Raw genomic sequence first — 27,779 nt, forward strand, 5'->3', positions numbered from 1 at the left:
TTGTATGCTCTTCCATGATATCATCTTTTTAACGTGAAACCATTTGCAGTTTTACAGGTGGCTGATAAGACAATTGTCTAAGAGGGGGAAATGTGAAATCATATCCTAGTTGAGTGAGAGACTCCCGAAGCAAAACTTACCGTACTAGTCTTTCCTTTCCGACAAATGTCTTAAGCGTGGCTGAAAAAAAGGTATTTTTCACCGCCGAACACCAGTTAATGTTTGAAAAAAAATACCTTCTTGGCAGTCGGCCCCGGTCCACCCAGCCGCGCATCCCGCCGAGCAGGAGCCGTTGAACCGGTCGCACGCTTCCCCGCCGAGGCAGTGGCACGTCAACTCACAGAAAACGCCGAAGGTACCCTTGCTGCAGTCTTTAGAAAAAGAAAGAAGGGTTACATATTCTTTGGTTAGAAAGTTGAGTTTTGCAGGAAATAGTTGCCTTAGTTTTCATATGTAAATCACTGAATCGACTTCACATTGTAATTATTTTCAAACTCTTTTTATTAATTTTCAAAACGTATTGTACAAAAAGAAAGAGCCCATAGCGCACATACAAAAATGGTAAATATGAAACATCAGAGAATACGTACTCATTGTTAGGGTGGTGATGTTAACCTTAGGGCTGTATGGGCCAGGCCCGACGTCTGTGTACGCCCTGACTCTCACACCACACCACGCACTGGGCCTCAGGCCCGAGATACTCATCCGCGTGTTCCTCGTCATCGCATCCGGGACTTCCTTCTCGTTCCCAGTGTCCAACGGTACCACAGAGACGCCATATTGGATGATGACGCCGTTGGACTCAGGGCAGGGAGGTGGTAACCAGGAAACCAGGATACTAGTGATGAGGACCTCGTCGATTGTGACGTTGGTTGGGGGACCGCTTGGTGCTTAGGCGAAGAAGAGAATGTAGTTTCAAGGGTTACATAGAACACGTTTCTTAAGGGTGTCTTTAAGTTATTATATCAAGAAAAGACACATCATGTCACTGATTAATACTTAAGTCACAATTGGGAAAGGGGCCCGCCGGGTAGTTGACGGGCTGCTTTTTTTTGCACTTTGGGCGTGGTCACATGGGACACCCTGCGGTTGCCGGGCTATTTTGGGGCCCGACTGGGACCCCGAATCATTTCAGCTCGAACTTAGAATTAACGTGGGACCCGGTAACAAATAGACGCCGTAAGCTAATCGTGAGAAGGGCCCGGACAGGGCTACACCTCCTACAGGTACCGGCGCAAATGTGACCGAAGCATAAGTAGGGGTAAAGTAACAGATCAATCTAGTGCTGAAGGAAAATGCGACGTACCTGTTGTTAGCGTGGTAACACTCCTGGACACCATAGGGCCCGGGCCGACGATAGTTCGTGCACTCAGCGAGATCTCGTATGTTGAGTACGGCTGCAGCCCGTCAAGTATGTACGTTGTCCGGCTGGGCAATGTCTGGAAATAATCGAAATGCACATACAAGCAAAAGGACTAATACAAAAAGAAATTGGTAGCTTTAGACGCATTTTCCACGAAAATTAACAGGAACACGAATTTGTGCATTTCGTCAGCTGATAGAATGGGCTGGTACAAAATGACATCCGTGGCTTAAGAAGCATTTTCCATTCAAATTAACAAAACTAGAAACACGAATGGGTGCATTTCCTCAGCTGATGACACATAACTTCTCAGATATTACAGAATCTAAATACAGCAGTTCGATTATATCTATCCTTGGTGCTGAAACGGACACAGTTGGTCTTGATGCTTCACGTTGTGATGTCTTTGTTCTATCACTTTCCCATAAAACTTCTAATCTTAATTCTCTATTTACCTTTGCCTAGGAGACTGTTGGAGGGCTTCTCTTCTCTTATACATTAGCCCTATAAAGGCTAATGTATAAGACTGCAAGCATGACAAGCCCTCCAACAGTCGGCTCGGCTAGATTTACCTTTGAGTTCGTTATGACCTCCTTAGTACCGGGACACTGGCTGTCGGACAGCAGACGATAGTTCAGCAGGTGCGCGAGTATTCTCCCGTTCGTGTTTACCGGCGCAGACCACGTGATCTGAACAGAGTCTGACGTAATCTGGTCGGTGGTGAGGTTTGATACTGGACCGGGGACTGTGAAATAAAAAAAACGGCAACATTTGACCGTGTTATGCTTTCGTGTAGCCTCTATCCAGCCGTGGATAAAAAGAGTAGAAATAGCCGATATCGGCTGGCCAACTCCTCTATTAGGCGCCGATTTCTACTCTTTCCAGCCACGTCTGGAGCCTGGTAGAGGCTAGGTTTTGTGCTGCTGCGTTGTTTATTCTTATTTTTTTAACAAGGACTGTACTAACGAGCCGCTAAGACATTTCTATTGCCAACAGCTTGGTCTACTTCTCTACTTATGTTTCAAGAAACTTACCATCTTCTTCTGTCCTCACTGTAAACACGTTACTGAAAGGGCTAGTGCCAACCGAGTTGACAAGCGACAGCTTGACGTTATAGCTTGTGTAGGGCTGTAGACCGCTCAGAACTTCCTCTCGCTCCGTGCCGTTCACCTCTGCTGTGGTGAACTGTTCGTCTCCGGACATTTTGTACAGCAGTTGGAAGCTTAGAACGTCCTTACAGCGGATGGTAGCGGATGGGGGGAGCTGAAAGTGGATTCAGAATGCGTATACATCTCAGTAACTTGTTTATTTGTTTCTTGTTTGTTTGTTTGTTTGCAATGCATACGCGACAAACCGCCCCGTGGTTTGTACTTCAAAAAAGTACAAGTAGTATCCGGGCATATTTATTTACTTAAATCACTTTAATATAGCGGCAGGAAAATATAGCTGTTGGGGGAAAATGGAGTAGGTCACGGAACTCAATTTTAACGGTGGGAACAAACATTACTATCTCAAATATTAGTGATCAAATATTAGCGATGATGAAATTTTAGCTGTCGTCTAGTGACCGTTAAATCAGCTAAGATTAAGTTACAGTTAACAAATCAAGAATTACAGTAATCCACTCACACCGGAAAGACCCATATATTTTTTATTTCATATTAATATTTTAAGTATATTTTATATTTTAAGTATGGTGGGTTCTCAAACACGGGACGTCCATTTAACGTCCTATCAGAGGGACGTCCCTAACCGTAGCTAGTAGAATGTAACCGTTCTCTTATATTTCCAGTAATTTTATGTACCTGCCATGATACGGTAGTTTGTCGTGCTTCAGTAATGCTGAACCGGATATCCCGTGGAGGCTCTGTCGGCGCTATAGGAGTGGTAAGAAAAAACAAAAATTGTACAGCTCTTCAACATTTCAAAAAAAAAACCAACATCTAGACATTTAGTTCCAACATTAATTTACAAACACAAAACTACGAAGGTGTGGAAGGTGTAGCTTTTGTAATTCAGTACTAGTTCCGAGTGCTGACGGCGGTTTCAAACCCTTGAGCACACCCGCGACCGATTCATCGCACGTTCGAATTCGGCACTAAAATTCTAGTGCTCAACTTTCTTCAGCTCTCGGCGTCAAGTGTTGATACCGGTCTGACCATTGAATCAGCACTGGAACACCTGTGCGCAAGACGTGGCTTTCCTTTTCTTATACCAAAGATTCTGATCGGAGTACCAACCCATGCACTTGGTCTCGACGGTAAGAACTGGTCCCAAAGGACCGCCGCCATTATTGCCCTCGCGGAACGTCTGCACACTAAAACCGTACTGCGTCGAGAAGTCCAGCCTCATCACCATTTGTCTGTACGACGCTTTTGATTGGTCCGATGGAGTCTCGTCACCGTATGGCAGCCAATCATCGTCTTCGGACTTTTTAAAATGAAGTTGGTACGACCTGATTGGTCCTTCACCAACGTCTATGGTCTCATTCCAAGCTGCCCAGTCGACGAGGACGAGCGTAGGGTGGATGTTGATTGGTTGAATCACAGGCGGATTAGTTAACCTGGGTAGTTCTGGGAGTCAAACAAGATTGAAAAGAAGAGTTCGTAGACCTCACACCTTCATGAAATATTCTAATTATACAAATGACTTACACATTTACATAATCTATGCATGGATATGCACACCTTTAGCTAACTTACACATGTCACGAGCATAAGATTACTATAATTTACCACTAAGATGAATTATAGCACTTTTGTACAAACCAGCGAACCAACCAACCAACCAACCAACCAACCAACCAACCAACCAACCAACCAACCAGGAAACAAACAAACACATAGACAGACAGACCGAAAACAAAACTTCAATTCATCAGAGGTAACAACTCTTTGTACTTTGTCAATTCTTAGAAAGTATGCCATTTAACGTTGCAGTTGCCACTAAGTTAGAGGATGGCTTAAATAAAACCCGATTTTGTTTTTGCCACCGTACCCCAAGGAAGCGTCCTGGACCCTCTACTACTAGTATTTCCATTGTAAACCTACCGTAGAAGGTAAACTCCACCCTTTGGAACGTCGAGCCGGATGTTGTGGTTGCTACGCAGTAGTATTCCGTGTCCTGATCCGTTGAAGGGATCCGGAATGAATTTGTGGTGTAGTTTCCTCCGGGAAAACCGGCGAAGCGAGGATACACCTGATTTCAGCATTAAGAAAGACAGTCAGTCCGCACCATATAAAATGAAAACTTTAAGCAACTCGAAAACATTTCGTGAGTCCTAAACCTGCTTACAGAAATACCGTGAGAATTGTGGACGTCACTTTGGTATATCATGAATAGTGCTGCGTACCTAGACACCGGACTTGAACTGGACTTGTAAAACACGTTTAGGTTTAAGTAAAAAAAATCTAAATGTCGGATACCAAGTCCAGACTTGCAAGAAACTCTCGCTTACTTTTTTCATTTTTGTTCTAAACCATCTAAAACTTTCCATGCATCGTGAAATTTGTGCTATAAAAAAAGACGAAAACATTGCCGTCCTGTTGTTACTACTGACTGAACCTCAGGACCTGAATCTTGACCCGAACCTGAACCTGAATTTAGGTACACAGCACTAGCTAATCATTAACATGTATACGGAAAGAAGAGCAAGGATTTGTACTTGTCCGTTTTGGTCCCGCAAGACGATGTCGTCCGCGGTAGGGAGCGGGCTTCCCGCCGCCGAACAGCTCAGGAACGTCGCCTCCCCCGGGTTCACCGCCACGTTTGTAATGTCGGTTATAAAAGGTGCCACTCCTATCGAAAAGGGGAAAACGTTAATTTGGTATCTTTGTCTAATACTCTTGAACATTCATACGGAGTGAAACCTATAATTACATGGTTATCTTGAAACTATGCTTAGATTCGGATATGCAAGGTGTGCTTAGTTATATGTACGAAGGATCACAACGACAATTTTCCAAAGTGCAGGTGGGGAAATTGTTTTTCGCAGTTGGTAATTTGTCGTTGTGGTCCTTCGTAATATATATATATAAAGTATCATTTTCTAGTAGGAAACCTCCACTTGAGCAGCCTAAAGCTTCTCACAAAAAGCCCGTAGTCGACTCCGCAAACTTGTGTGTAAATCGGGTCTTACTTTCTTCCATACAGTCTTCACCAAAGTGATAGTCGTCACACTGGCAGTCGGGCGTTGGTCCTGTTGCTAGGTTACAGTGATTGCCGTTGTCTTGACAGTAGCATCTACCCTCGCATCCGGAGCCCCACTCGCCTGGTGCGCAGGCTAAAGGCAACAAAACAAAACATTTCAAAGGGTTAAGAAAACTGTATCTTAAAATATTTTCATTCTCTGTTTATGCTTAGGTCCCACTTGAAAAAAAGGGGCCCGCCGTGTAGTTTACGGTTCACGGCAATTTTGGGGCTCGGTCAGGACCCCGAATCATTTTATCCCGAGCTTAAAATCAACGCGGGACCCAATAGCAAATAGACGCCATGAGGTATAAGTACGAGCACCGGGAGGTTCCCCCACCATAAACGGTAGTCCACCAGGACAAAAGTGTGGCGTCGGGGCCCGGCCGGGACTACACCACCGTCACCGACGGGCACCTAAGTATTACGGGGACAACATATATTTGAAGACATTTTCATGGAAAGTCCTGCTGGAATGAGGGCACGTCATTGCAATCGCACTGCTCTGTAACGTTAGGCTAAACTCTAATGTAAGACAGTTCCCTACCGTCTTGACACCCCTCTCCTTCCCATCCCGCTCTGCATCCATTTGGACACGTCCCGTTCACAGCATCGCAAGCTTCACCATCCAAGCAACGGCAGAACGACATACAGTTCGGTCCAAATCTGCCAGGGGGACAAGCTGAAAGAAAGAAACAACACGTTCTGTTGAATATAATCGATATATGATACAATCTATAAATACATGTCGTCGATAGACTATCGTCTAAGCTTGAAAGAGACGGGGGGCCACCGCTCATTGAGTCACGTGTTCTATCTGCATTAACTGACGTCACAGAAGCGGTGGGTTGCTCATTCTGTATGTGACTGTATCTGTATAGTCGGTATAACCACCCTTCGGCGTAACACACCACCATTCCTTGACAATGTCAGCTTTTTCGTACTCTTAAACTTGTAGATATCAGCACATGTAGAATGGTTTAGAAAGAAGGAAGCCATTAACTAAAGACTAAGAAAAGACTCACGTTGCCCGCAGGTGACCCCTCTCCATCCGGGTAAACAGGCGGAGCCGCAGATGCCCGTGATCTTGTCGCACGGTTCGACGCAAAAACACTCTTCTTCACACCTGTCCCCGTACTTGCCGTCGTCACATGCTGTAAACAAGAAGATTTATATTTTCGTGTGAAGGTTAATCTGTGACGGTAATCTACATAGTAAGAGTTTTACTATAAAACACTCACCAACAAGCTTTCGGTCAGTCCTCTGACCCCGTCCATCGACCATCCATCAACAAGGACGGGGGCCGATACCGTCTTCCGGACACCTTTGACCCGTTGCTGACGTCACACTCTCGTTAAGGTCATGTGGCATAGGCTTCGTGTCATTTCAACTTGAGAAGAGTCAACCGAAAGCTTGTTGGCGAGTGTCGTATATTGTGAACGGAAATAACGCGTAAAACTAAGAATAATTGTTACTCTAGGAAACAATATAACGTGAGAAGACGAAACCGTCGTGTTACCTTTCTGGCAAGAGTTGCCCTCCCATCCCGGCGGACAGCCTACGACGCAGAATCCGGTGGTCCTGTCACAGGGTACGTCATCGCGACAGTTACATTGCTCCGTGCACCCCGCACCGAACGTGCCCAGCGTGCACTCTATAGAATGGAAACAGACATTTCGAAGGTTTACGAAACGTAGCATTACGCGTATATTGGCAATAGATAAAAGTTAAAAGCCCATCTCCTCTTCTATATAGGTAGGTCTTATTTATGTACAAAAAATGTATAGAACTGGGGAGATCAAAAATTTGCCACAACCATATAGACGAAAAAGGGTCTACTTTCTCGCGTACAATTTTAGTTTTTGGCGATGTCTTTGGGGCGAGATAAATGGTTATCAAATGCTTGTTTACCTTGGTCGCAGGCGGGTCCTTGATACCCGGAAATACACGAGCAGCCGTAAGGATCGGGCAGACACAGCAGTCGACCTGTGCAGTTCGGTTCTGCGCACTCCCGGTCACACCCCTGCCCGAAAACTCCAACCGGACAAGCTGTAGAACAACAAACAACGGAATACTGTAATTGTTAATATTATAGGCCTGTTTACCGATGGCTAAAAAGACAAACAGCCCACATCTACGTCAGCGCCTTGTTAAAACAACAAGCAAGGCATTGCAGACGACAGACGTGGTCTCTACCGACGTCCCGTCAGAAATCGGGACACTCTACCTGTCCTTGGTAGTGAAAGTATGGTGATGGTAAGATGAATTGTAGAGAGTTGAGTCTGGGGTTAGTTAGACATTGTTAAAGGCACCAATGTCTAATGCTGGTGACTGTCCTATGCGATGTCTGCCCTTACCCTCTAGCCTCTACCAGGCTCCACGGATCGCTGAAATAATAGTAGAAATTAGCCAAAAAAATGAATAGTATGCTAAGGGAGTCGGCTACGGAGAGAAACTTGTCCCTCTCTCCGTAGCTGACTCCCTTAGCACATCATTCACTCTAATTGGTCAATTTTTTTCCCAGCGATCCGCGGAGCCTGTTACAGGCTACTTACCCTCGTCACAGTTGCCGCCTGTGAAGCCTGGAGGACAGACGCACTCTCCTGAGTCAGGGTCACACACGCCGCCATTGTAACATCCGGGACATTTGTCCTGGCAGCTGGAACCCCACAGGTTGGCAGGACATCCTTTTTAGCAGGAAATATTTTCTTATTAGACATTCCTCAATTTCAGTGATACATCTCATGTCCATCTGGATCTAATCATCAGTATTTAAGTATTTCAAATGTAGCGAGCAGTACATGCCATGAGGATAACCTAACAATATTTCAGATTACATTTGTCTTCGTTGTATCTTGAAGCAGTCTATAACAGATCGTTAGAATACCGCATCTTTTAAAAAACTTTACCGTTCATTCTACCATTAGCTGTTCTTAAATATTGTATGTTGTTTAATATCTTAATACCTGGATGTCTAACCTTTATCAAATTATCCTTATTTTCGTTTTGGAAAATATAAAAATGATGCATGTTTCGCAATGATTTTGACCATTTTTGACACGTTTCACGTCGCGTCAATCATCAGCCAATATGACAGTTACTTTTTTTCGTTTGTTTTTCTGTCTGTTTGTTTGTTTTTTGTTTATTTAAGCAGGGGAAATCATATCGCCAACACACGATTTTCAATGAGCCCTAGGGGGGACAAAAACACTTACTTCTGACTATCAATCTCATGATTCCCTGGTCTGCCGTCGTTGACGTTCGGGTTCCCTCGTAGTAGCACTCGTAAATACCTTCGTCTAACGTGCTGACGCCACTGATTGGTAGACTGAGGCCGGTTGCCATGGTGATTATGACGTCATTGTGCCGCCATCTTATCGGTGCCATCATGCTGACTACAGACTGCATTTCTAAAGTGACTGTATCTCCGGCGTTTACTGTTTTGGTAAATACCACGGGCTTGATACTTGCTGGAGATGAACAGAAAGACAAATTCAAGAATTTCCTTGCATTTTGGTACAGGGGCTTTAGTATTTATAAAAAGTATGGATAACTACACATGATCGTCACAGTAAAGTCAAATTTCATTGAACGAAGTGTCAGGACCACAACGGTATCATTCATATTGAAATAGAATGTCAGAAGATAAGTGCAATTGTTATACCTGTGGTAGACATCTTTATTGTGGTAACTTGGTACGTTTTTATACCGCTCTGTACCGTGCAGTAAAACGCCCCTATTCGGTCAAGATTGGCGTTGGGCAGCAAGTTGACCTGCAGAGAAAGAAATAATGAGATTGACTGATACATCGCTAGTCACCTTTGCCAGAAAGTTATTCTTTCGGTTTTGCTATGGTGGAATGGCTGTGGATACATGTACGGTGTTTGATGAAAACCGTATAACTGGAGAAAACGTGGATGGATTGTCATGATATTTGGTAGGTGGGTAGGCGCCAGGAAGACAAATCTTAAGATCGATGATGGGATCTGATTTCTATCTACGGTACTGCAGTGTAACCTGTATGTTTGTGTGTTTGTGTGTGTGTGGGCAGCATAACTCGAGAAGGTGAGGATATAGATCCTCATGATATTTGGTAAGTGGGTAAAAAAACAAAGGTCAAGCTTGATAATGGGACTCCTAGCGGCTCCCTACGGCAGTGCAGCGGAACTTCAAAGTTTGAGGTCTAATTTTCTGGAAGTGCTAGGGTCGTGATTTTTGAGCGGTGGATAGCTATTGGGTAGAGGGTTAGAGGGGTAAGTTTGGGCCCCCTAGCGGCTTGTCTTGTAAATGTATAGCAACGAAAAAGATGTGAAGCTGGGTTCCTAACCTCTTTTCCAGGCCAAGGTGCTGGTTCGCGAATGGTGCCTGCGAATCGCCACATGCTGAATGTGAGGCCACGCCCCGTGTCCTCCGCGATCCCGAACGGGAAGGACGCCAGCGGAAGTGACGTCACGCACTTCAGGTATGTGAACTGAAACTCGGACTGAGGCGGAACCCATGGAAACTCGTTCACTAACGTCACATCCGGGACTGCACCTGAAACATGAATGGAGAAAAGATAACCTTATCTTCTTAATAACTTCTGTATCTGTATCTATATAGCCTACATAACCGCCACGCGTCGTAACACACCAGCTTCACAGGCACACCCAACCTTTGCACATGTAGCTGTAAGCGTGTTTTTAAGGTCTCATTCCTGTATTACTCCGAGTGGGTACCCTTAAAGAGTCCGTTGCTAAAAAAAATGAACGGCTGCACGAACGTGTGTTTATATCGATGGGAAATTCCCTTTTAGCCAGCCCAACTGATCTCAAGCGTCAAACTGATGAAAGCTTGTTTGTAACTGAAGAAATTAGCCTGTAAAGTTCGACAGCCGCGCGCGAGGTCGGACGTCCACAGCCTTGCATTTCAGGCGATGCGGTCGAGCGCTTACAGCTAGAAATGCCTTTTTTTTTGGGTGTAGCTAAGTACAGTTTGTAATTGCTATACACAGAGATTTGATGTAGTGAAGTTCTAGGGTAAATATTCTCAACATAGAAAGAATGACATTGGTGCATTTCCTATATATAGCTTCATTACGAACGCGCCCATGTAAAACACGTATTATATATCATGTAAGCCTATGGGGCGAAAAAAACTCATGAATGAGACCGTTAAAACTTATCTAGTGAGAATGTATGTCCCTATGTACAGCACTTGGTGGTAACATGTTCCACTCTATGATAGTTCTAGGGGAAAACGAATTTTTGAACATCTCAATTCTGGGTTGATAACTCTAGTACTTGAAGGCATGACTATTTCTTGTTCCTTGCTGAGCTGGTACTAGATACTTATCAGTCGGTACGTCAACCAACTTTCTTTTCATCCAAGGTTTTCAGATACACAAACACGCAAATCCAATACTAGTATTCTCCTGTATCCAAATGTTGTAAAGGAGCTTTAAAATCGCACTTCGTCGACTCTTCAGAGGAATATCGATAATTCATTTTAGAATTGTTGGCAACATTTTGACGTCCTCCATTGCAAGGCATAAAGGGCCTTTTTAGGCCGTAGGGGCAGTGGGTTGCTATCCATCTTGTCTAGGGAACGGTGCCCTCTCCTTTCATCACATACTCATTTTTACACCTGTGTGGAGTGAGGAACGTCGAGTAAAGTACCCATCCCAAGAGCACAAGATCGGTGACATGACAGGATTCGAACCCAGGGCATCTGGGTTCTGTGCAAACCACCCTGCCGTTACGCCACACGACCCCATTAAACCAGCGACACTTCAGGCAGATTAACCCCTTAACAAGCTGGCAAACAGCGCACAAAGCTTGGAGTGGGCCCGGTGGCCTCCCTGTCAAGTACCTCGTGACACCAAACACAACCCGGATTTCCCGTTACACTTACACCCCATCCCACCGTGGTGACCTCGCTGCGACCTAACATTTGACTGAGCGTTCAACGAATTTTGAAGATAAACAAATGAATCTTTTTACGCTTTGTGTGTTGTGTTGCCCTTTCAGTCATACTTTTATATTTTGCGTGATATTTCAATTATGAAGTCAAGGGTTACACAACTCCAGGTTAGATCGTAGCGAGGTCGCAGCACCATGGCAGTCTAGGGGACTGGGGGCCTTACCTACAGTACAATTCTATACCGTGAACAGCAGTGGGTGGATGCGGAGAGAGGAATATATCAAACATAAGATAGTCCTTAAAACACTAAGACAGAGAATAGAAATTCTCAATTTTTCGATACGGACTTTAAAATGTGGCAGATTGTGTCATGTCTTAAGAAAATCGATTTTATCTTTAATTTCTGTCTCTATTTGCAACTTTTGTTGTAGTTACGTTTATGTTAACTTTCAACTGCACAGAGGTGTAACCGCAGCTCAATTGCAGAATGAACCACCGTCGTATTGGCTATAGAACTCGCCAAAAAAAGCTACTCAAGCAACTGGATACAATTTTGAAACGTATGTATCATCAGTTGCTTGAGAAACTATTTTTGGCGTATATCTTACTACCTGGATGTCTAACCTTCATCAACGCTATAGAACTCGTTTCCTAGTTTGATTTTCTTTCCATATTTGTTTTAATTGGAGCATAAAGAAGGGGGAAAAGGGATTACATATTGAGTGACCAGCTGATTGAAATTAAAACTTTTGCAAGCTTGACAAAATATCATTTCAAAAACTCCCTTGCTTTGGGGAAGAGATTCGCAACAAATAACTGAGTGTGACTCGCATACCGTTGCAAAAATTGAGGATGTTGTATCAACACTGCATATGTATCATATATTTGAAATGGGAAACTGAATCATATACATGTATGCATCGTTGCAATGATATTTCTATGATCGACAGATGTGTGTGACAAAAATGAAATGAAATGTATATTTTTAGACTTGGGATAACATATGTTTTAATGGCTATTTAATGTTTAGATAGTCCAAATGATTGATTGTTCTTTATACATTTGAAAGACTGTTTTAAAATTCAAGCCACTGAACGAACGCATTTTGTGGACGCTTCTTGAAAGTAGAACTTTGTCTTTGATGATAAAAATGTGACTCTTAACTGCATAACATCATACATGTATCTGAACACAGGAGACAAATAACGTTGATGACACGTTCTCTCGTTTTCTAACTATACATTGCGTATATTCTACTATAACAATCTAAAAAGATGAAAGACAGACTCGGAAAAATTGACGAACAGGCAACATTGAAGAAAGAAAGAAAGACAGCAAGACAGCAAGAAAAAAAAGAAAGAAAAAGAGAGAGAGAGAGAAAGAGAAAGAAAGAAATGAGACGACTAGGCGGATGAAAATAACATTCATGCTCACCTGAACATTGGAATCTCATTGTCAGCATAGAGACGAGGTAAAGGATGACAACATTCATAATGTGTTTCGCTGTGTTGTCCTCTTGACACGTTGAGAGCACTAATTTGAAGAACACCGACAGGCACGAACGTTCCTAGAACTCTTCACATAGGTCGCACGACAACTGTACGATTGTGCATGGGGACATTCTTGGGAAGGTTGCAGAATAGTCGTACAAAGTTTAGCTGTCTTGTGAGGGAAAAGTTGTGGCCGATCCTTGCCTTGCCTGGTTGATAATCCTACGACGAAAACACCTTACGTCGTACGTGGCTGGGCCTTAACATCACGATTGGTTGCGCCTCTTTTCCTCCAGTATTCTAGGACAGACTCTCGTCAAAAAACGAACTTGGGAAAGTGGCAGAAAGAGTTGTACCAAGTTCAGTCAGTTCTGTCTTGTGACTGCGAAAAAAGTAGTCGTAGAGCCTTGCCGACGATCGGCTCTCGAATGGCCTGGCTGAAAATCCTACGACGAAAAAATCCTACGACGACGCCTCAAAATGATGGCTCTCTAGTACTTCAAGACAGACTCTCGTAAGAAAACGAACTCATTTGCCTGCAGTCTCACTGTAGTGACCGCACACATCCGTGAGATCACCCACAAAATCTCCACCCAGATTCCGATGACGTTTCAATGACGCATGTACTTATGGTCACACGCTTCGATGACAGAAAAACAGGTAACAAACCGCGCCTAACAAATCTCTTTGTTACAGACGAAGTTCACACAAACGTTGCTGGTTAGGAATAAAGAAAAGGTAGTGAGGATTACAGATAGAGGTAGTGAGGAAAATCCAACCGAACCAACAACCGGAAAGTCAAACGGATTTCTGGCTATTCAAGAGCGCTGTTCAACAACAACAGCGCGGCATGCTTGGGCGGCACGAGTGCAACTACTTGTTTCTGGTTCTATTATCTTTGAATAAACAAAGAGTTGTTCCAAATTATTCCCAATCTACAAACATAATAAAACAACAGATATACCAATTAGTCATAAAAGTGATTGAAATAAGTCAGCATGGTTCTGATGTCGACAAAATGGTGGTCACTGACCACAAGTTAAATGCTTTCTTCTTTCTTCTCTTTCATTCCTTCAATTTCCGTGATCTCCGCGCACCGTATCGTCCCGTTTGCTACTCTCCAAGCAAAGGTTCGGTCCCGGCTGGTTTTGACGTGCTTTTAAGCGTTTTTGTCGGGTTTTATATTTTGTCCCTTTTTTTTTCTGTCGCCAACCCACAAAAAGAAAACGGGACAAAATCAGTAGAAAGCCTAAAACACGCCACAACGCAGCCGGACCCACTCCTCTGCTTGGAGAGTCCTGTTTGAGGTAATCCCACCTTCCTATGTAACCAGCCTGCCGACCTCTCTGCCCAGGCCCTACTTCTCCGGCACTTAACCCTGATTAGGGGGGGAGCTCAAGTGGTTACAAGAGTGTGTGAAAGAGGGCGACCTCAGCAACCCGTGTTTGTCACCATGAATGGACCACCAGGTGCCCCTAGTCAACTCTACCGTCATCTATATCGCTCTCCTTACTGTACCTACACTCATTCACTTCCACGCCTTGTCAATAGTAAAAGAAATGTGTTGTTGGCGCTAGGATGAGCAGGTATTAGAATAGCCCATAGCCAACTCTACCGCCATTTGTATCCCTCTCCTTACTGTACCTACACTCATTCACTTCCACGCCTTGTCAATTGTAAAAGAAATGTGCTGTTGAAGTCAGGATGAGCAGGTATTAGATTAGCCCCTAGTCAACTCTACCGCCATCTATATCCCTCTCCTTACTGTACCTACACTCATTCACTTCCATGCCGTGTCAATAGTAAAAGAAATGTGTTGTTGGCGCTAGGATTAACAGGTATAATAATAGCCCCTAGTGACTCTACTGTCATCTTTTACCCTCTCCTTACCATATCAGCTCTCATACACTTCCATGCCTTGTCAATATATATAGTAACTAGAGTTCCACGAACACATTATCTTCGCCAAATAATAAAGGCTTATTATGGAGAGTGATTAATATTTACATGCCTATCACCCCCTGCAAATTTGATCATGCACCATACTATTTGGAAGTTATGATGTGGCGAATGAGTGTACTCTCCAAGCAGAGGAGTCGGTCTGGCTGGTTTTTGACGTGTTTTTAGGTGTTTTTGTCAGGCTTTCCATTTTGTCCCCTTTTCGTTATGTCGCCAACCGTGTTGAACAAAAATGCCTAAACTGAACATGTTAAAAACCAGCAGGACCCACACCTCTGCTTGGGGAATAGTTTATTTATTTGACCTACATGTACGTTTATGCAAGGCCATCTGTTTACATGACCTTTAATACACTGTCCCATGTCCCATAATGCAATGTAGTGTGTTAACAAACTTTCCTAACTAATTATGCAAATTAGCTCCTGATTTGCATAATCAGTCATTGATTATGTAAAGCACCATCTGAGCTCCCTACATACCAAACATCACGACGATCTGTCGACCCCTTCTCAAGTTATTCATGTCCGAATGTCAAAACAAAAACACCCACTGCAGCTCTTAACAAGCCGCTAGGGGGCCCAAATTTACAGAACTTACTTTCTGTGGCATGAACTATCTACCACACAAAAATCATGACCATAGCACTTTCAGAAAATATGCCCCTAAATTTTGAAGCTCCGCTGCAGTACCTTAGGTACCCGCTAGAAGGCCCATTATCGAACTTGACCTTCCTTTTTGTAAACCCTACCCATCCACTAAATATCATACGGATCCATCAACAGCTTCTCGAGTTATGCTGGCGACATACAAATACACATCCACACAAAGCCCGCTGCAGTACCGACGGAAAACACCAGGGGAACCATTTTTGAACTTGACCCCCGTTTCCACAACATCTACACACCTGCAAAAAATCATGAAGATCCATCAACGTTTCCGTCACTTTTTTTGCCTACATACAAACACAAAAAATGCAAAGTCCGCTGCAGTACTGTTGAAAAACGCAAGGTAAACCATTTTCGAACTTGACCTTCCTTTGCACAACCACTACACACCTACCAAAAATCATAAAGATTCATTGAAGCTTTCTTAAGTTATGCTCCTGACATACATTCAGACCCACCAAACAGATTTTTCAACCGAAAACATAATCTTCTCCGAGTACAAGTACTCGGCGAAGATAAAAAGAATGTGTTGCTGACGCCAGGATGAACAGGTACATGTATTAGAATAGCTCCTAGTAACTCTACTGCCATTTATAACTCTCTCCTTACCATACCTTCACTCATTTACTTCCATGCCTTTTACGCTCTGGGCAGTTCATCAGTTTGTATGTCTGTCGGTGAATTCCGGTATAGGAGAATAGTAGTGGACAACCTGAAGCCAACCGTACACACTCACGCCACATCTTTAGGAAAGAACCTGTAGCCACGTTATTCCCGTTTAGAACTTTATTTGAGCTAATTCCTGCTACACTCTGGACAATTCATCAGTTTTCATGTCTGTCGGTGTATCCCGGTATATTCCTGTATACGTACAGCTGTGCCTTACATTAGTTAAGCTTTAACTTGTGACAGGGATGTCCCTATAGCTAAACTGGTAGCAGCCTTACAATCAGTTGCTTAGTGGGAGGCCCCGGTTCCATACTGGGTCAGGAAATCTTGGTTGGGGCTGCATCCGTCTTGCGGATGGGACGTAAAACGGGGGTCCCGTGTTTAATGGCGTCGCGCCTCGAGCACGTTAAAGTGGAAGAGCTGGCAACCCCTTACTGTAAGAATATACCCTGCTACAGAAACAGCGAGGAAACTTGCTGCCCTATGTGCCAATAGGCACTACAGGGGTCTGAACGACGACGCATCTAACTTTATTTGTAGCAACAGAAAAGTGGCTGTTTTTTCATTGTAAGATGGCCGTTGATAACGAGAACACAAAAGAGCTTGGTTGACACCTGCCCAGAAGAGGAACGCTAAAAACAAACACTTAACCGGCCAGAAGGTTAGCTCTGCGGCCACATGTCACCGTAATTACAAGGTAGAGTATTGACAGGCCACTCCAAGATGGCCGCTAGTCCGTTCGATCGCCATCTTGAAGGATGGCTGCCCTGTTGTCTGTAAACACTCCGGACACACTTAAGGGGACCGATTGTTTTGACCGCCTTTCTTTTCATTTTCTTAAAGAGAAAACATTTAAAGTAACAACAGCTAGCACACCGTCACACTGTCGAAAACGAAAAATGGTTACGTTACAGAGTCAGAGTATTGACCTTTATTTTTGCACATACACATGTACATAGGATCATATTGGAGAAATCATTTAATTTTGAATATAGCCATTATCTATCTATCTATTTCACACCATTTTGATTATGTACAATTTTGTAAAAATTCCCATTGTCTAGTTTAGGGGAGGCCCATGAAAAGCCACCTAGGCTTCTGGCCCCCCCTGCATGTTTTCTTTTTGCCCTGTTTATCTTTTTATAATTGTACATATATGCGAATAAACAATAAACCTACGTTAATGAAGGTTAGACATCCAGGTAAACTATATAATCAATATTCAGCATACGACCATTACGAGTTATACGTTAGTAACTTTGATATGCTCGACCGATTTTCCAATACATGTTATAGACTGACAAGGTGGCTAAATAGTATTGCTACGTTCTGACAGTTCATGCTAGTGACGCTGAAGAAGAGTGTTGGATGTCACTCAGAACGTCCGGAAGTAATCTCCATATTTCATACAGTTGTAGAGATTGGTTTGCCTTTAAATATTTTCACACCTACTTTCTCTACATTTTGCTAACAGTTAGTTACTCCAGTAAACCTGTTCGTTTGGAAGTTCTTTAGAAGGCTTCACGTATGTCGTTGTTGTTTTCCTCTAACAATGAGGGACCTTACTCGGAAAGGGACGTTTAAATTTGCTGGATAAGAGAATGTAAATGTAAAGAGTCGATGCTGTTCTCAAATCAGCCCTTTTCAAATGTATACTACTTCGGTCCATCTTCGCTCAGGGATGCTTCTACTCAAAAGTGGCGTCGTCTCCAAGTCACTGTCCGGTCTTGGATCTGTTTTCTGTCCGTCTGCACTTCGGATCCTTCCGTAAGCCTGGGCTGCACGACAGCACAGCCGCTTGGTGGCGCTGTACACCAGGGCGAGTAGGAGAATCCCGATAATCACGCCCCCTAGGAACACCCCGTAGAACTCCAGGAATCCCAGTTCTTCCCACCATGCGCGACCCTCTGCAGTAAGGAGAGATTAATACTGGCTAAGTTGTTACCTTTGCCAAGAAGGTTATGTTTTAGGTGCCGTTGTGTGTATGTGTTTGTGTATGTGTGTGTGTGTGTGTGTGTTCGTGGTGTGTATGTTGTGTTTGTGGTGTTTGCGTGTGAGTGAGTGTGTGTGTTTGTGATGTGTGTGTATGTGTGTGTGTCTGTGTGTGTGTCTGTGTGTGAGAGAGTGACAGATGGACATGCTGTTATGGTCGTGATTCTTTAGTAGTGAATAGCTCTTGGGGCAAAGATTAAGTATTGTAGGTTGGGCCCCCTACCAGCTTATTTGGAACTGCAGGGTCCGATTTTGTTACAGACTTTGGAAGAGCATAATTCAAAAAGGGGTTGACGTATCGTCATGATTTTTGGTATGCAGATAGCCTGGGTGATGATTTACATAATCAATACTTCTCAAGGTGTTGAATCGGAATCTAAACGTTCAAAACGTATTCAAATAAAAATACAGATAGAGATTTGGTGCCACTAGTTGTATTCCCTGTGTGTGAGATACTCACCGGTCTCTACCATAAAGTCGTAGTCATATCCGAAGTCTGTAGCAGGTGTAAAGAGTTCGGCGCTGGTGTGAAGGGGTAGGAAGGGCACCATGTAGAATCCCCGGTTGTGGCCGATAGGTGCACCTTCCGCGGGGAGCGCGCTTACGTTAGGTCTGAGAGAAAGTAAAATCAAGTCAAAGTTTATTGCACAACGATTGTAACAGGTACAATGTAAGGCAAAATAGTACTGGCTACTTCTCCTAATCTTGTACAAACTCAGGAAGGTTGTAGACTATACAATGCTCTAGTACAAACTGCAGGAAGGTTCATGGCTATACAGTGTTGCGAATGGTATATCAACAGGAGGTAAAATAGGGAGTCGTATATGTCAATTATACAATTACATGATGAGGGGTTGAATGTCTTATGCAATTAAGTCGCTATTTCACGGATTTCGTTTTCATATTTGACTGAAAAGTCTCTGACTGCTAGGGACATTTCTGTGTCTACCTTTTTCAATTTCAAGACAGTAAACGAAGACAAACCCACACCCGTGAGTAGTTTCATCAGGTTGGAATTGAAAGTCACTGAATAAAGAGACTTTTGTACACAAACAAGTGTTTTATTCAGCCGACATTTCGGTGACCATCTGTCACCTGCCTCAGGGCAAATCTGACTGGTGCACTTTGCACTGCATCTATAGGTGTCGCTGCTTACAAATGCAGTGCAAAGTGAGTCAGAATCTTCCTGAATGTAGATTGAATAAGATGCTCGGATATGTGTAAATGTGTACAAAGAGTCTGTTTATTCAACAATCTCGCATGTTTCCAAGTGCATGGAATTCCATCAATAAATTGTCGATAGCTGAACTGTGTTCCAATGATAAATGATAAAAGACAAACGCTTCTTATTTAAAGTACATAATGCCATGTGTCATGTTCATGCTATACATATGAAAATACATCAAAGAATGTCTAGACGTTAGAAATTCCTCTGATGACTGTAAAAGCCCATTTTGATCCCTTACTACACTCTCTTGTATTACGTAGATTGGCCTTATGGAACTATAGTTATGTACCAGTAAATGCCATACTTTGTACATTGTTCAATTGTTGTGCAATACAGTTATCATTATCTAATTAGTCACTACAGAAAATGGGGGGATCTTGAAAATGCATTTACATAGCATATGTACGACAATTCAGTGTGTGTGTGTGTATCATGTTATATTGTTATATTTCCCTCCATAGGAGGAAATGCTGCGACTTCATATTTCCTTTTTTTTTGTTAATGGGAGGGGAATATCCTGCATTTTCTCGAAAATGTTGCCTTTCTAGTTGTATTTGTTTAGGCACTTTTATTCTGTGGAATAAAGATTTTTTTTTAAAGTTCTTATTATTTTCTGGTACCTGAACTTTCTCAGCCAGACTTCGTAGATAATGATAATAAGGGACGGAGTGTTTTTTGACCTCGTCGTCTTCGAATGCTTGGTGATCGAAGCTTTTCAGACAGTGTTCTGAATACGTTAGTCTGTCAAGTTTGTATTTCTGGCGGTATTACTGATGTTGTATCTAGCACATAGACCTAAAAAATGCCGACTTTATATTACCCCGCGAGTTTATGTGAACCAACGTTACCTGTAAATGCCATACTTTGTACTTTGTACATTGTACAATTGTTGTGCAATAAAGTTAGCATTATTTTTTGGTACCTGAACTTTCTCAGCCAGAGTTCGTAAATGCTGTCCACAAAGGCGTGGTGCAGGAAGAAGATGGGGTCGTTTGCGGAGGAAGCCAGGAGGGAGACCGTACCGTTCAGCCACACATGTACGGCCGCGTGCAGATACCGAGCATCGGAGACAATACCTGGAAAATGTTAAGTTTAAGCTAAAATCCTCCCACACCATAATTGATGTATAGGGCGGTGCCCATATCCTTTTCATAGCCCTGGGGCCACACTGTGGTGCAATCACTGCAGCAGGGGGCTAGTCCACTGGCAGTGGAGTGTGTTTAACTTCCATACTGTTTCAGAAGTATGTACCATTTTTATAAAGTCTTTGGTATGACTCAAAGCGCCTCTTGTCCAGAGGTGTCCTACCTGGGGCTTGAATCCCAGTCCTTCTGGTCCAAGTAATTTGAACCAGATATGGCAGAGTAGCAGAGGCACAGACCACTACACTACAGGGACACCCCCCTACCTGGAAAATGTACCGTACTTCAAACTTTTTGCCGACATGAGAAATGGAGGTATAGTTTTTGCCGTGTCTGTTTCCGGATTTTGTAGTCAGCATAACTGTGTCCCTGTGGTGTAGTGGTCTGCGCCTCTGTTACTTACCACATCTGGTTCTGATTACTTGGAACCAGAAGGCCCGAGTTCAACTCCCGGGCAGGACACCTCTGGACAAGAGTCGCATTGAGTCATACCAAAGACGTAATAATAACAGTATGGAAGTTAATCACACTCCACTGCCAGTGGACTAGCCCCCTGCTGCTGCACCACAGTGTGGCCCAGGGCTTTGAAACGGGAGTGGGCACCGCCCTATACACCTTATGGTGTGGGAGGATTTTAAGAAAAACTAACATGACGGTCATGGTCGATTTTGGGCCCTCTGCTGGAATGTGACCTTGTTTGTTGACCTTGAATCAATATAGCAGCACACGGTAGGTAGCACAATGTAGACAGTACTGAATTGCGTTGTTTTTTACAGAGTAGATTAAAAGCAAAACAACATTACAACAATGAACAAAACTGACCAAAACTTATACTAGTACAACATCCACGGAATTAAAAAAGGTTCATAATTGAACAGCCTTTAAAAGAATTCCAGACAAGGAGTCAGACAGTAACATTCGTGTAGGAGGAACCCAGACGTCTTAGTTATAACCTCTTAGTGTCTTTCCATTTATATTGTGGTTTATAAGAAAGAAAGATTAGGAAAATTCATCTTCATTCTACTTCTATATTCACCCCAGCTGTAATTTTGATCATTCAGTGCTCAACGTATAAGAACATTATATGGAAGAGAATGAAAGTTGCACGACTTGCCATCTGGAGATGCGAAACCTTCCAGGGAGTTTCTGAAGCTGAAGTTGGCCGAAATGTCGTAAGGAGGCGCTTCATACTGGTCCAGGTTCAAGGCGGCCTGAACCTCTTCCCACGTCGGCAGTGACGACACCCTTTCGGATTTCCCAGGGTTCCGCTGTAGAGGCCCTTCCGGTGTTCCATCGCAAACCGTCCGGATGTTGTTATATTCGTCGGTGCGACTACAAATAATCTGTCGAAAGAAGTTTTAGTCCAATCGCTTATGATACACGTATATCATAACGATACATTGCATACATTGCCTGGTATATCATTACTGGCAACATTTTTTGTGCATTTAGGTTTAGGAAAACTCTTTGCCAAAAGTTCCTCCTTTCCCCCAAGTCTTCCTTGCTCTTCCCCTCTTTCACATCCTAACTCCATGCCCCCGACTTACCCCCCCCCCCTGCAAAAATAGTCGTTCGGGTATAAAGGATAAAGCAGCGCGTAACGTTAACTGGACTTGAAAAGGCCGTAGAGATTCGGCGGCGAGGTCGAAACTGTGGTGAATGGTAGAAAAATACGTCCGTTTTCAGACTATGAGTTAGATAGTTGTTCAGTCGGCTTGAATACTGTTACCGACAACTGCTGTGCGTCGGCTGCAGTATGTTGACCTTCATACAAAAGTGCCTTTTAAAAGAGAACGAGCCGGCAAATTTAACCTTACTTTTCACATATTATGTAGATTGTTCCCTGAAGTCAAACATATTCAAATGTTTTACCTTCCTTCTGCACCCTACTATATATTTTGAAGCGTCGAAGCTTCTCACTATATCTGTGGTCCTTAACTATATAAATCCCTATAGGTGAAGTGTACAGTGTTTTGCTACCTCAACCTCGCAATTAGAAAATAAACTCACCTGCCAATTTGACAAGAAAGAACCGTTGCTAAGTCTACCTGTGCCGTTTTGCTGACTCGCACCCAAGAAGTCGTCCGTACAGAGGTCACCTGAGTTTGGAATTGGATCATCGGGGAAAAAAACGTTATATACCTCATATGACGAGGTTGAAATGAAGCAAAAGGTATTTTTCTGGTTTGTCTAGACGTTCCTCTCCGAATAAGATTTCTTACGGAATTATTAAGACAATATGTTAATCGTTTCACCTGTTTTAGCAAAATATTTTCCTCTAAAGGTTTCAACAGTCTTACACGCAGAAGGTCCATATGGTCTTACTAGTAGTTTAATTTCTTTGCAGTATATAACAGTTAAGTGGGTGTATCTGAAAACTAGCAGAGTAAGACCAATTAAGGATCAAGTTACGACAGCTTCGTATCTGGAAAGAAAGTTCATGTCTGAACTTACCGCAGTCAGCTAGATCTCGCCAGTCCCAATATGGCAGAGCGAAATTTTCGTCGCCATCAATTTTGGCTAGCTCTCGTTCCAATAGTAGAAGGTACAAACGGTGCCACGGTAAGAAGCCCGGACCCTCGTGTGCGAAGTCTACGGTTCGAAACACGCCTCCTTCGGGAAGGAGTACATCCCTGACTACGTAGTAGTGCATCCATACCAAAGCGTCGTACGTTGTAACGTTCGCAAATTCCGGCTTACTTCCGTTTGTGAGGACGTCGACGTAAGGTGTCACGGGGATGACCCAACGCTCGCTCACGGTGGTTTTGCTCTCGTCGAGCGCTCGCATAAATCGGGTTCTCTCCCACCAGGACAGATCGAAGATGTTTCGACGGATTAGAACCTTTCGTTCGGTACAGTCGGGCCCCACAAAGCCGTACTTACACTCACTGCAGTCGACGCCGTAGAAGTTGCCTCGACATTCGCAAGTCCAGTTCCAGAACACAGTCGGCCATCGTTCCCGGTCGTCCGCCCCCACGTAGGGGTAGCTCGGGCTGTGGGGAGAGTCGTCCAGCTGAATCTGACGGCAGGTGCCACGGCCGAGGGCCTCCCCGCAAGGCGACCCCGTCCCGTCTGACACCGGCCACAGGGGGCAACACCTGCGGGTGGAGAGGCTCAGGTCGTCCGTACAGGCTCGAGGGAACTGTCCGTAACACACGACGAAGAAAAGTTGGAAGAAAACTATCAAAAACATAGTGATTTAAATACCAATCCTTTTCCCGCTGCGGTGTGTTGTACGCTCTGACCAAATTTCTGCCACAGCACCGCGCTAGCTGATTCAAGGACCAAGATGGACAATGTTAATGGGAAGCGAAGCTTTTGAGAACTATGAAAGGAGATGTGTAGCCCGCGGAGTCTCATGACAGACATGTGACAAGCGCGTGACTGTAATTATCTTGAAATAAGGGTGCCTTGGACCGGTTTGAATGGGAGAATGACCTGGATGTCATTGTGTGTGGAACCCTAGATAAATAACGTATCAGCGTGAGTTCAGAAGATCGATCACCTCTGTAAAAAATATCGCCGCAGTTAATCTATATTTTTCAGTACAACATTTTGTGCAATTTCGTGAAATTATACCAATATTGGCGATAAATACATCTTGTCAACACCGTTTTGTTTCTGTGTACAACAAACAATTATAGTTACTATATACTAATATACCCATACTCATACTGTGTTTGTGTATAAGAGAGAGGAATCTCCAAGCCTTCAGAATCCAGCTAGCTCGATCTACACTGCTGTTTCACAGAATGCGGGGCCAATCGTTCAGATTAAAAGAATAATCTTTTATGTCGAAGACGAAGGCCTTCAATGGCTGAAAGAATCGTTCGGGCATGTGACAACCACATGGTGACGTCACTTAACCAGGGGATGCCGGGAAAGGTCACCGTCGTGACCTTGTGTGTGATAGTCATGACTGATGGTACGGTGTACTCAAGGAGGTTCTATCATCAAATTTAGGATTTTGACTTGATCTTTACTGGGTCTTAAGTGAAAGATAACTGTGTCTAGCGTAGAATCTGAACTACGGTCTAATTTCTTGGGAACTTTAACAACAAAACGCTAAGAAAGTACGTCCAAAACAAAAACATAAATGCTACATACATTGTATCAAGATCAATGCAGTCCAACAGCCCAATCCATACGAACTAGAGTATATTTCACACAAGGTCCATCATAATCACAATGCAATCCTACACTCTAATGTGGTACATGTTTGTAACTGGCGTACACGTAACCTACTACTCTCAACACAAGTCAATAAATCTACAGGCATCAACTGTTCCATTGCCATACTTCTGTGTGACTTAAACGGCAGATGGCATTCATGTACATGTACCTCAGTCCGTGTTTCATACTAAAGTATTACAAAAATACTTTTTCCACAACACTTTCTAAATTTCTTTCACATTTGTTGTGATGTTTGTAATAGAATGTTTCTACATCCGTAATCAGTAACGGTTATTCTGTGCACATATATACAAACAGACGATTGCTCTTTACATCTGTTGGTCCTCTACAGAGGTGGTGCATTGGTGTTTCTTGTTTTCTAACAGTTGAGCCCTAAAAAGGTAAAGCAGTTATTCTCAACAAAGGTGTTCTTGCCTTTTTATGTAGCTAGTGGTAGTGTAATGCGGTTTCACATCGGCTTGCGTTTTCAGCCAAACACACCGGGTCAAAAAGTGTGCTGGGTTCTTCTTCGTGCAAACGTTTGACATCTAAGGCTGGTGACTGACGCTTCACCGTACATGGGACCGCCGGCTTTACGTCCCCATCCGAAAGGACACATGCAATCCCTGACACCCTGCCCTCGAGGTATTGTGACTCGTATTGGATGCACGGAATTTGATCCTCACGGTACGAAAGACCAAAACGACAATTCTAGACAGCTTCCTCTACGAAAGACCAAAACGACAATTCCAGACAGCTTCCTCAACTCATTTCTTACCGGTCCGAGGCATGATTCTAACCGGTCCGAGGCACGGGGAGGCGTGCAGCGGAGGAGCTGTCGGCTAATACCGGAACACGGAAATAAAAATATCAAGCCAACCCCATCAAACTAGCTACAGGCCGGGAAGGGGGATGATCGTGTCCTCTTCAAACTCAATTTCCCCTTCATCCCCATCAGTAGATACTGCCTGATGTAAGAGAGTGTGGTCTATGAATATGTCATCAAGCCGGATCGGAGATTGTTCGGTATCTGAGAGATCTGCCGGCGTCGTGGAGCGTGAATCACGCGTGTCTTCTCCTGGGATGACGTGTCTACAAGCAAAGCCGGCTGTTTCACTTGGAGCGGGTACAGGTATAGCTCTAAATCTAGTGAAATGTGTCTCAGCGAGTGTTGTCATTGCGGATGCATGTGCAGCTCTGGCGGAGTGTCTCTCAGCTACATTTCCTTTTGAAGTGGGTGCACGTGTCTCAGCTACAATTCTTCTTGAAGCGGGTGCATGTATCTCAGCTTCAGTTGTTCTTGAAGAGGATGCAGATGCAGCACTAGCGAAGTGTCTCTCAGCTACATTTCTTCTTGAAGCAGGTGCATGTGTCTCAGCTACAGCTGTCCCTGGAGCGGATACATGTGCCTCAGCTACAGTTTGACTTAGCGTGGGCTCAGATGTAGTTTGAACCGGGTGTCTTTCGGGCTGGGTTTGTAGTGGGAAGTCTTCACCGGACATTTCATTCGACTGGCCGAACGTTGCGTTCTGCGAAACAGTGTCTTGTGCTTGAAACTGCACGACTGGCGTCCCGAAGAAGTCGCGTCCCGCCAAATGTCTCCACATGAAGTTGACTGGCTTTCGACACAGGCTCTTCATCGCCTTTCTGAATGACTTTTGCACCGCACTGTAGATTATAAAGTCTGCGAGTGTGTTGCATTGTCCAAGCCATATTATCCAGAATTTCGCTGTAAAAGGGACCGTCCATCCTTTTAGTGCATAATTGATGCCCAAAATCACCTCGGGTACCCACAGAAGGTGTTGTACTGCGGTCAGAATGAACAGAGCGCGGAACGCCGACCCGGAGAAGCGTGGCGGAGCCTGATTGCCGGCGGCAGGTTGGGCGGCTACTGCGGGCTGGACGTTTGCCATTGTCTGACAACACATTCCAAGGTATGTCCACGTTACCACAATAGATACAAGTGCAACTGCCATCTGACTAATGGCGTAGCCCCTACCTTTGGTTATGCACAATGCAGATAATTTTATGTACCGTACCTCTGTGCTCCCCGTCAAGGAGGCAAGTACCCAGATCAACGAGACTGCCCAGGTCAGGCATATGGCACCGCCACAGAACAGCCTGCTCTGTGCCACGCCATGTGGTCGAACTAAAGCCTCATACCTGTCCACGCTGATATGAGCAAGGGTTATAACCACAACAAGCCGGCACATCTCTAACATTTTGGCCTGTGCCGTACACAGTGCACTGCTGTATGGCCAGTTTCCAACCATCGAAGCATACACAGATGGGGTAATAGATACGGCCGTGAGAAAGTCAGCGACAGCCATAGAACACGCCAAGTAGCGTATGTTTCTAGGCAAGGTATTTTTTCTCCTGGCAGTTGCAAGGATCACCAATAGGTTACAGATCAGAGCAAGTATAGACACTATACCAATAAAAGCCGTCTGCCCAACCCCTAAATTGCGTGAACGAATGCCTGCTGTGCTGTTTTCAATGTCAAGAAAATTAAAGTATTCCGTATAGTTTGTCATATTGAAGCTAACAAAGTCATCCACATTGGTAACGCTGTCTGTGATATAAGCTGCGCTATCAGTGGGTCTCGATTCCGTAAAGTCTTCTAACATGGAGTTAACCGTTGAACTGACGTCATCTATACATGTTATGTCCGTCGGGTATTCTATTTTGTTGGGATCGAAGGTACCAAGATCAGTAGCAGCGGAAGTCGTGTCCGTAACGCTTTCCATTTTGATGATGTTAAAGAAAACCCAAGAGCTAGCGTGTCCAGTTTGGTAAACTTTATCAAATAAATGTATGTCACGCTGAAAGCTACAATGGCCTAGTACATAGCTAGAAAGCTTGTTCAAATACAATTTTGATTGTTCTGCCGCAGTGTTCTTCAAAATTCAAGTGGCCAATCACTATGGTCACGTGCGTCCTGACAGACACGTGACGTCAGCAATTTATCAAAAGAGCCAGGAAGTTTATACCGTCCGCCGTCTCCGTTGA

General features: G+C 44.0%; 2 protein-coding genes and 1 long non-coding RNA gene across 3 annotated transcripts; all 3 read right to left on the reverse strand.

Moving 5' to 3' along the window:
• Window positions 1–51: 51 nt before the first annotated feature.
• LOC136421119 (tyrosine-protein kinase receptor Tie-1-like) lies at window positions 52–9,027 on the reverse strand. Its single transcript, XM_066408270.1, has 17 exons — window positions 8,767–9,027; window positions 8,107–8,238; window positions 7,463–7,600; window positions 7,071–7,205; window positions 6,577–6,705; window positions 6,099–6,233; window positions 5,502–5,645; window positions 5,028–5,161; window positions 4,414–4,561; window positions 3,604–3,936; window positions 3,169–3,239; window positions 2,398–2,626; window positions 1,936–2,108; window positions 1,307–1,439; window positions 591–890; window positions 237–371; window positions 52–77 (listed from the first exon to the last, which is right to left on the reverse strand). The coding sequence occupies exons 1-17, from the start codon at window positions 8,957–8,959 to the stop codon at window positions 52–54; spliced, it is 2,688 nt and encodes an 895-aa protein (XP_066264367.1). The 5' UTR covers window positions 8,960–9,027.
• An 8,124-nt stretch (window positions 9,028–17,151) lies between these two features.
• Window positions 17,152–19,327, reverse strand: LOC136420857 (uncharacterized). Its single transcript, XR_010753333.1, has 2 exons — window positions 18,688–19,327; window positions 17,152–18,142 (listed from the first exon to the last, which is right to left on the reverse strand). It is a non-coding gene; the product is annotated as an uncharacterized lncRNA (long non-coding RNA).
• A 3,173-nt stretch (window positions 19,328–22,500) lies between these two features.
• On the reverse strand, window positions 22,501–23,829 carry LOC136420817 (tyrosinase-like). The gene is made up of 2 exons (XM_066407922.1): window positions 23,052–23,829; window positions 22,501–22,696 (listed from the first exon to the last, which is right to left on the reverse strand). The coding sequence occupies exons 1-2, from the start codon at window positions 23,788–23,790 to the stop codon at window positions 22,548–22,550; spliced, it is 888 nt and encodes a 295-aa protein (XP_066264019.1). The 5' UTR covers window positions 23,791–23,829; the 3' UTR covers window positions 22,501–22,547.
• Window positions 23,830–27,779: the final 3,950 nt, after the last annotated feature.

This window comes from Branchiostoma lanceolatum, chromosome 15 (genome assembly GCF_035083965.1).
Source record: "Branchiostoma lanceolatum isolate klBraLanc5 chromosome 15, klBraLanc5.hap2, whole genome shotgun sequence".
Lineage (NCBI taxonomy): Eukaryota > Metazoa > Chordata > Leptocardii > Amphioxiformes > Branchiostomatidae > Branchiostoma > Branchiostoma lanceolatum.

Bases quoted from the DNA above. Each gene is read 5' to 3' on its own strand.
- LOC136421119 (XM_066408270.1), bottom strand. From the start codon at position 8,959: ATGCAGTCTGTAGTCAGCATGATGGCACCGATAAGATGGCGGCACAAT. The intron at 7,601-8,106 runs GTAAGTAGCCTG...GTTGTTCTACAG, and splicing joins AGGCGGCAACTGTGACGAGG to CTTGTCCGGTTGGAGTTTTC. The intron at 78-236 runs GTATTTTTTTTC...TCCCCCTCTTAG, and splicing joins CGGGGCCGACTGCCAAGAAG to ACAATTGTCTTATCAGCCAC.
- LOC136420817 (XM_066407922.1), bottom strand. From the start codon at position 23,790: ATGTTTTTGATAGTTTTCTTCCAACTTTTCTTCGTCGTGTGTTACGGA. The intron at 22,697-23,051 runs GTAAGTTCAGAC...TTCCAAACTCAG, and splicing joins GCGAGATCTAGCTGACTGCG to GTGACCTCTGTACGGACGAC.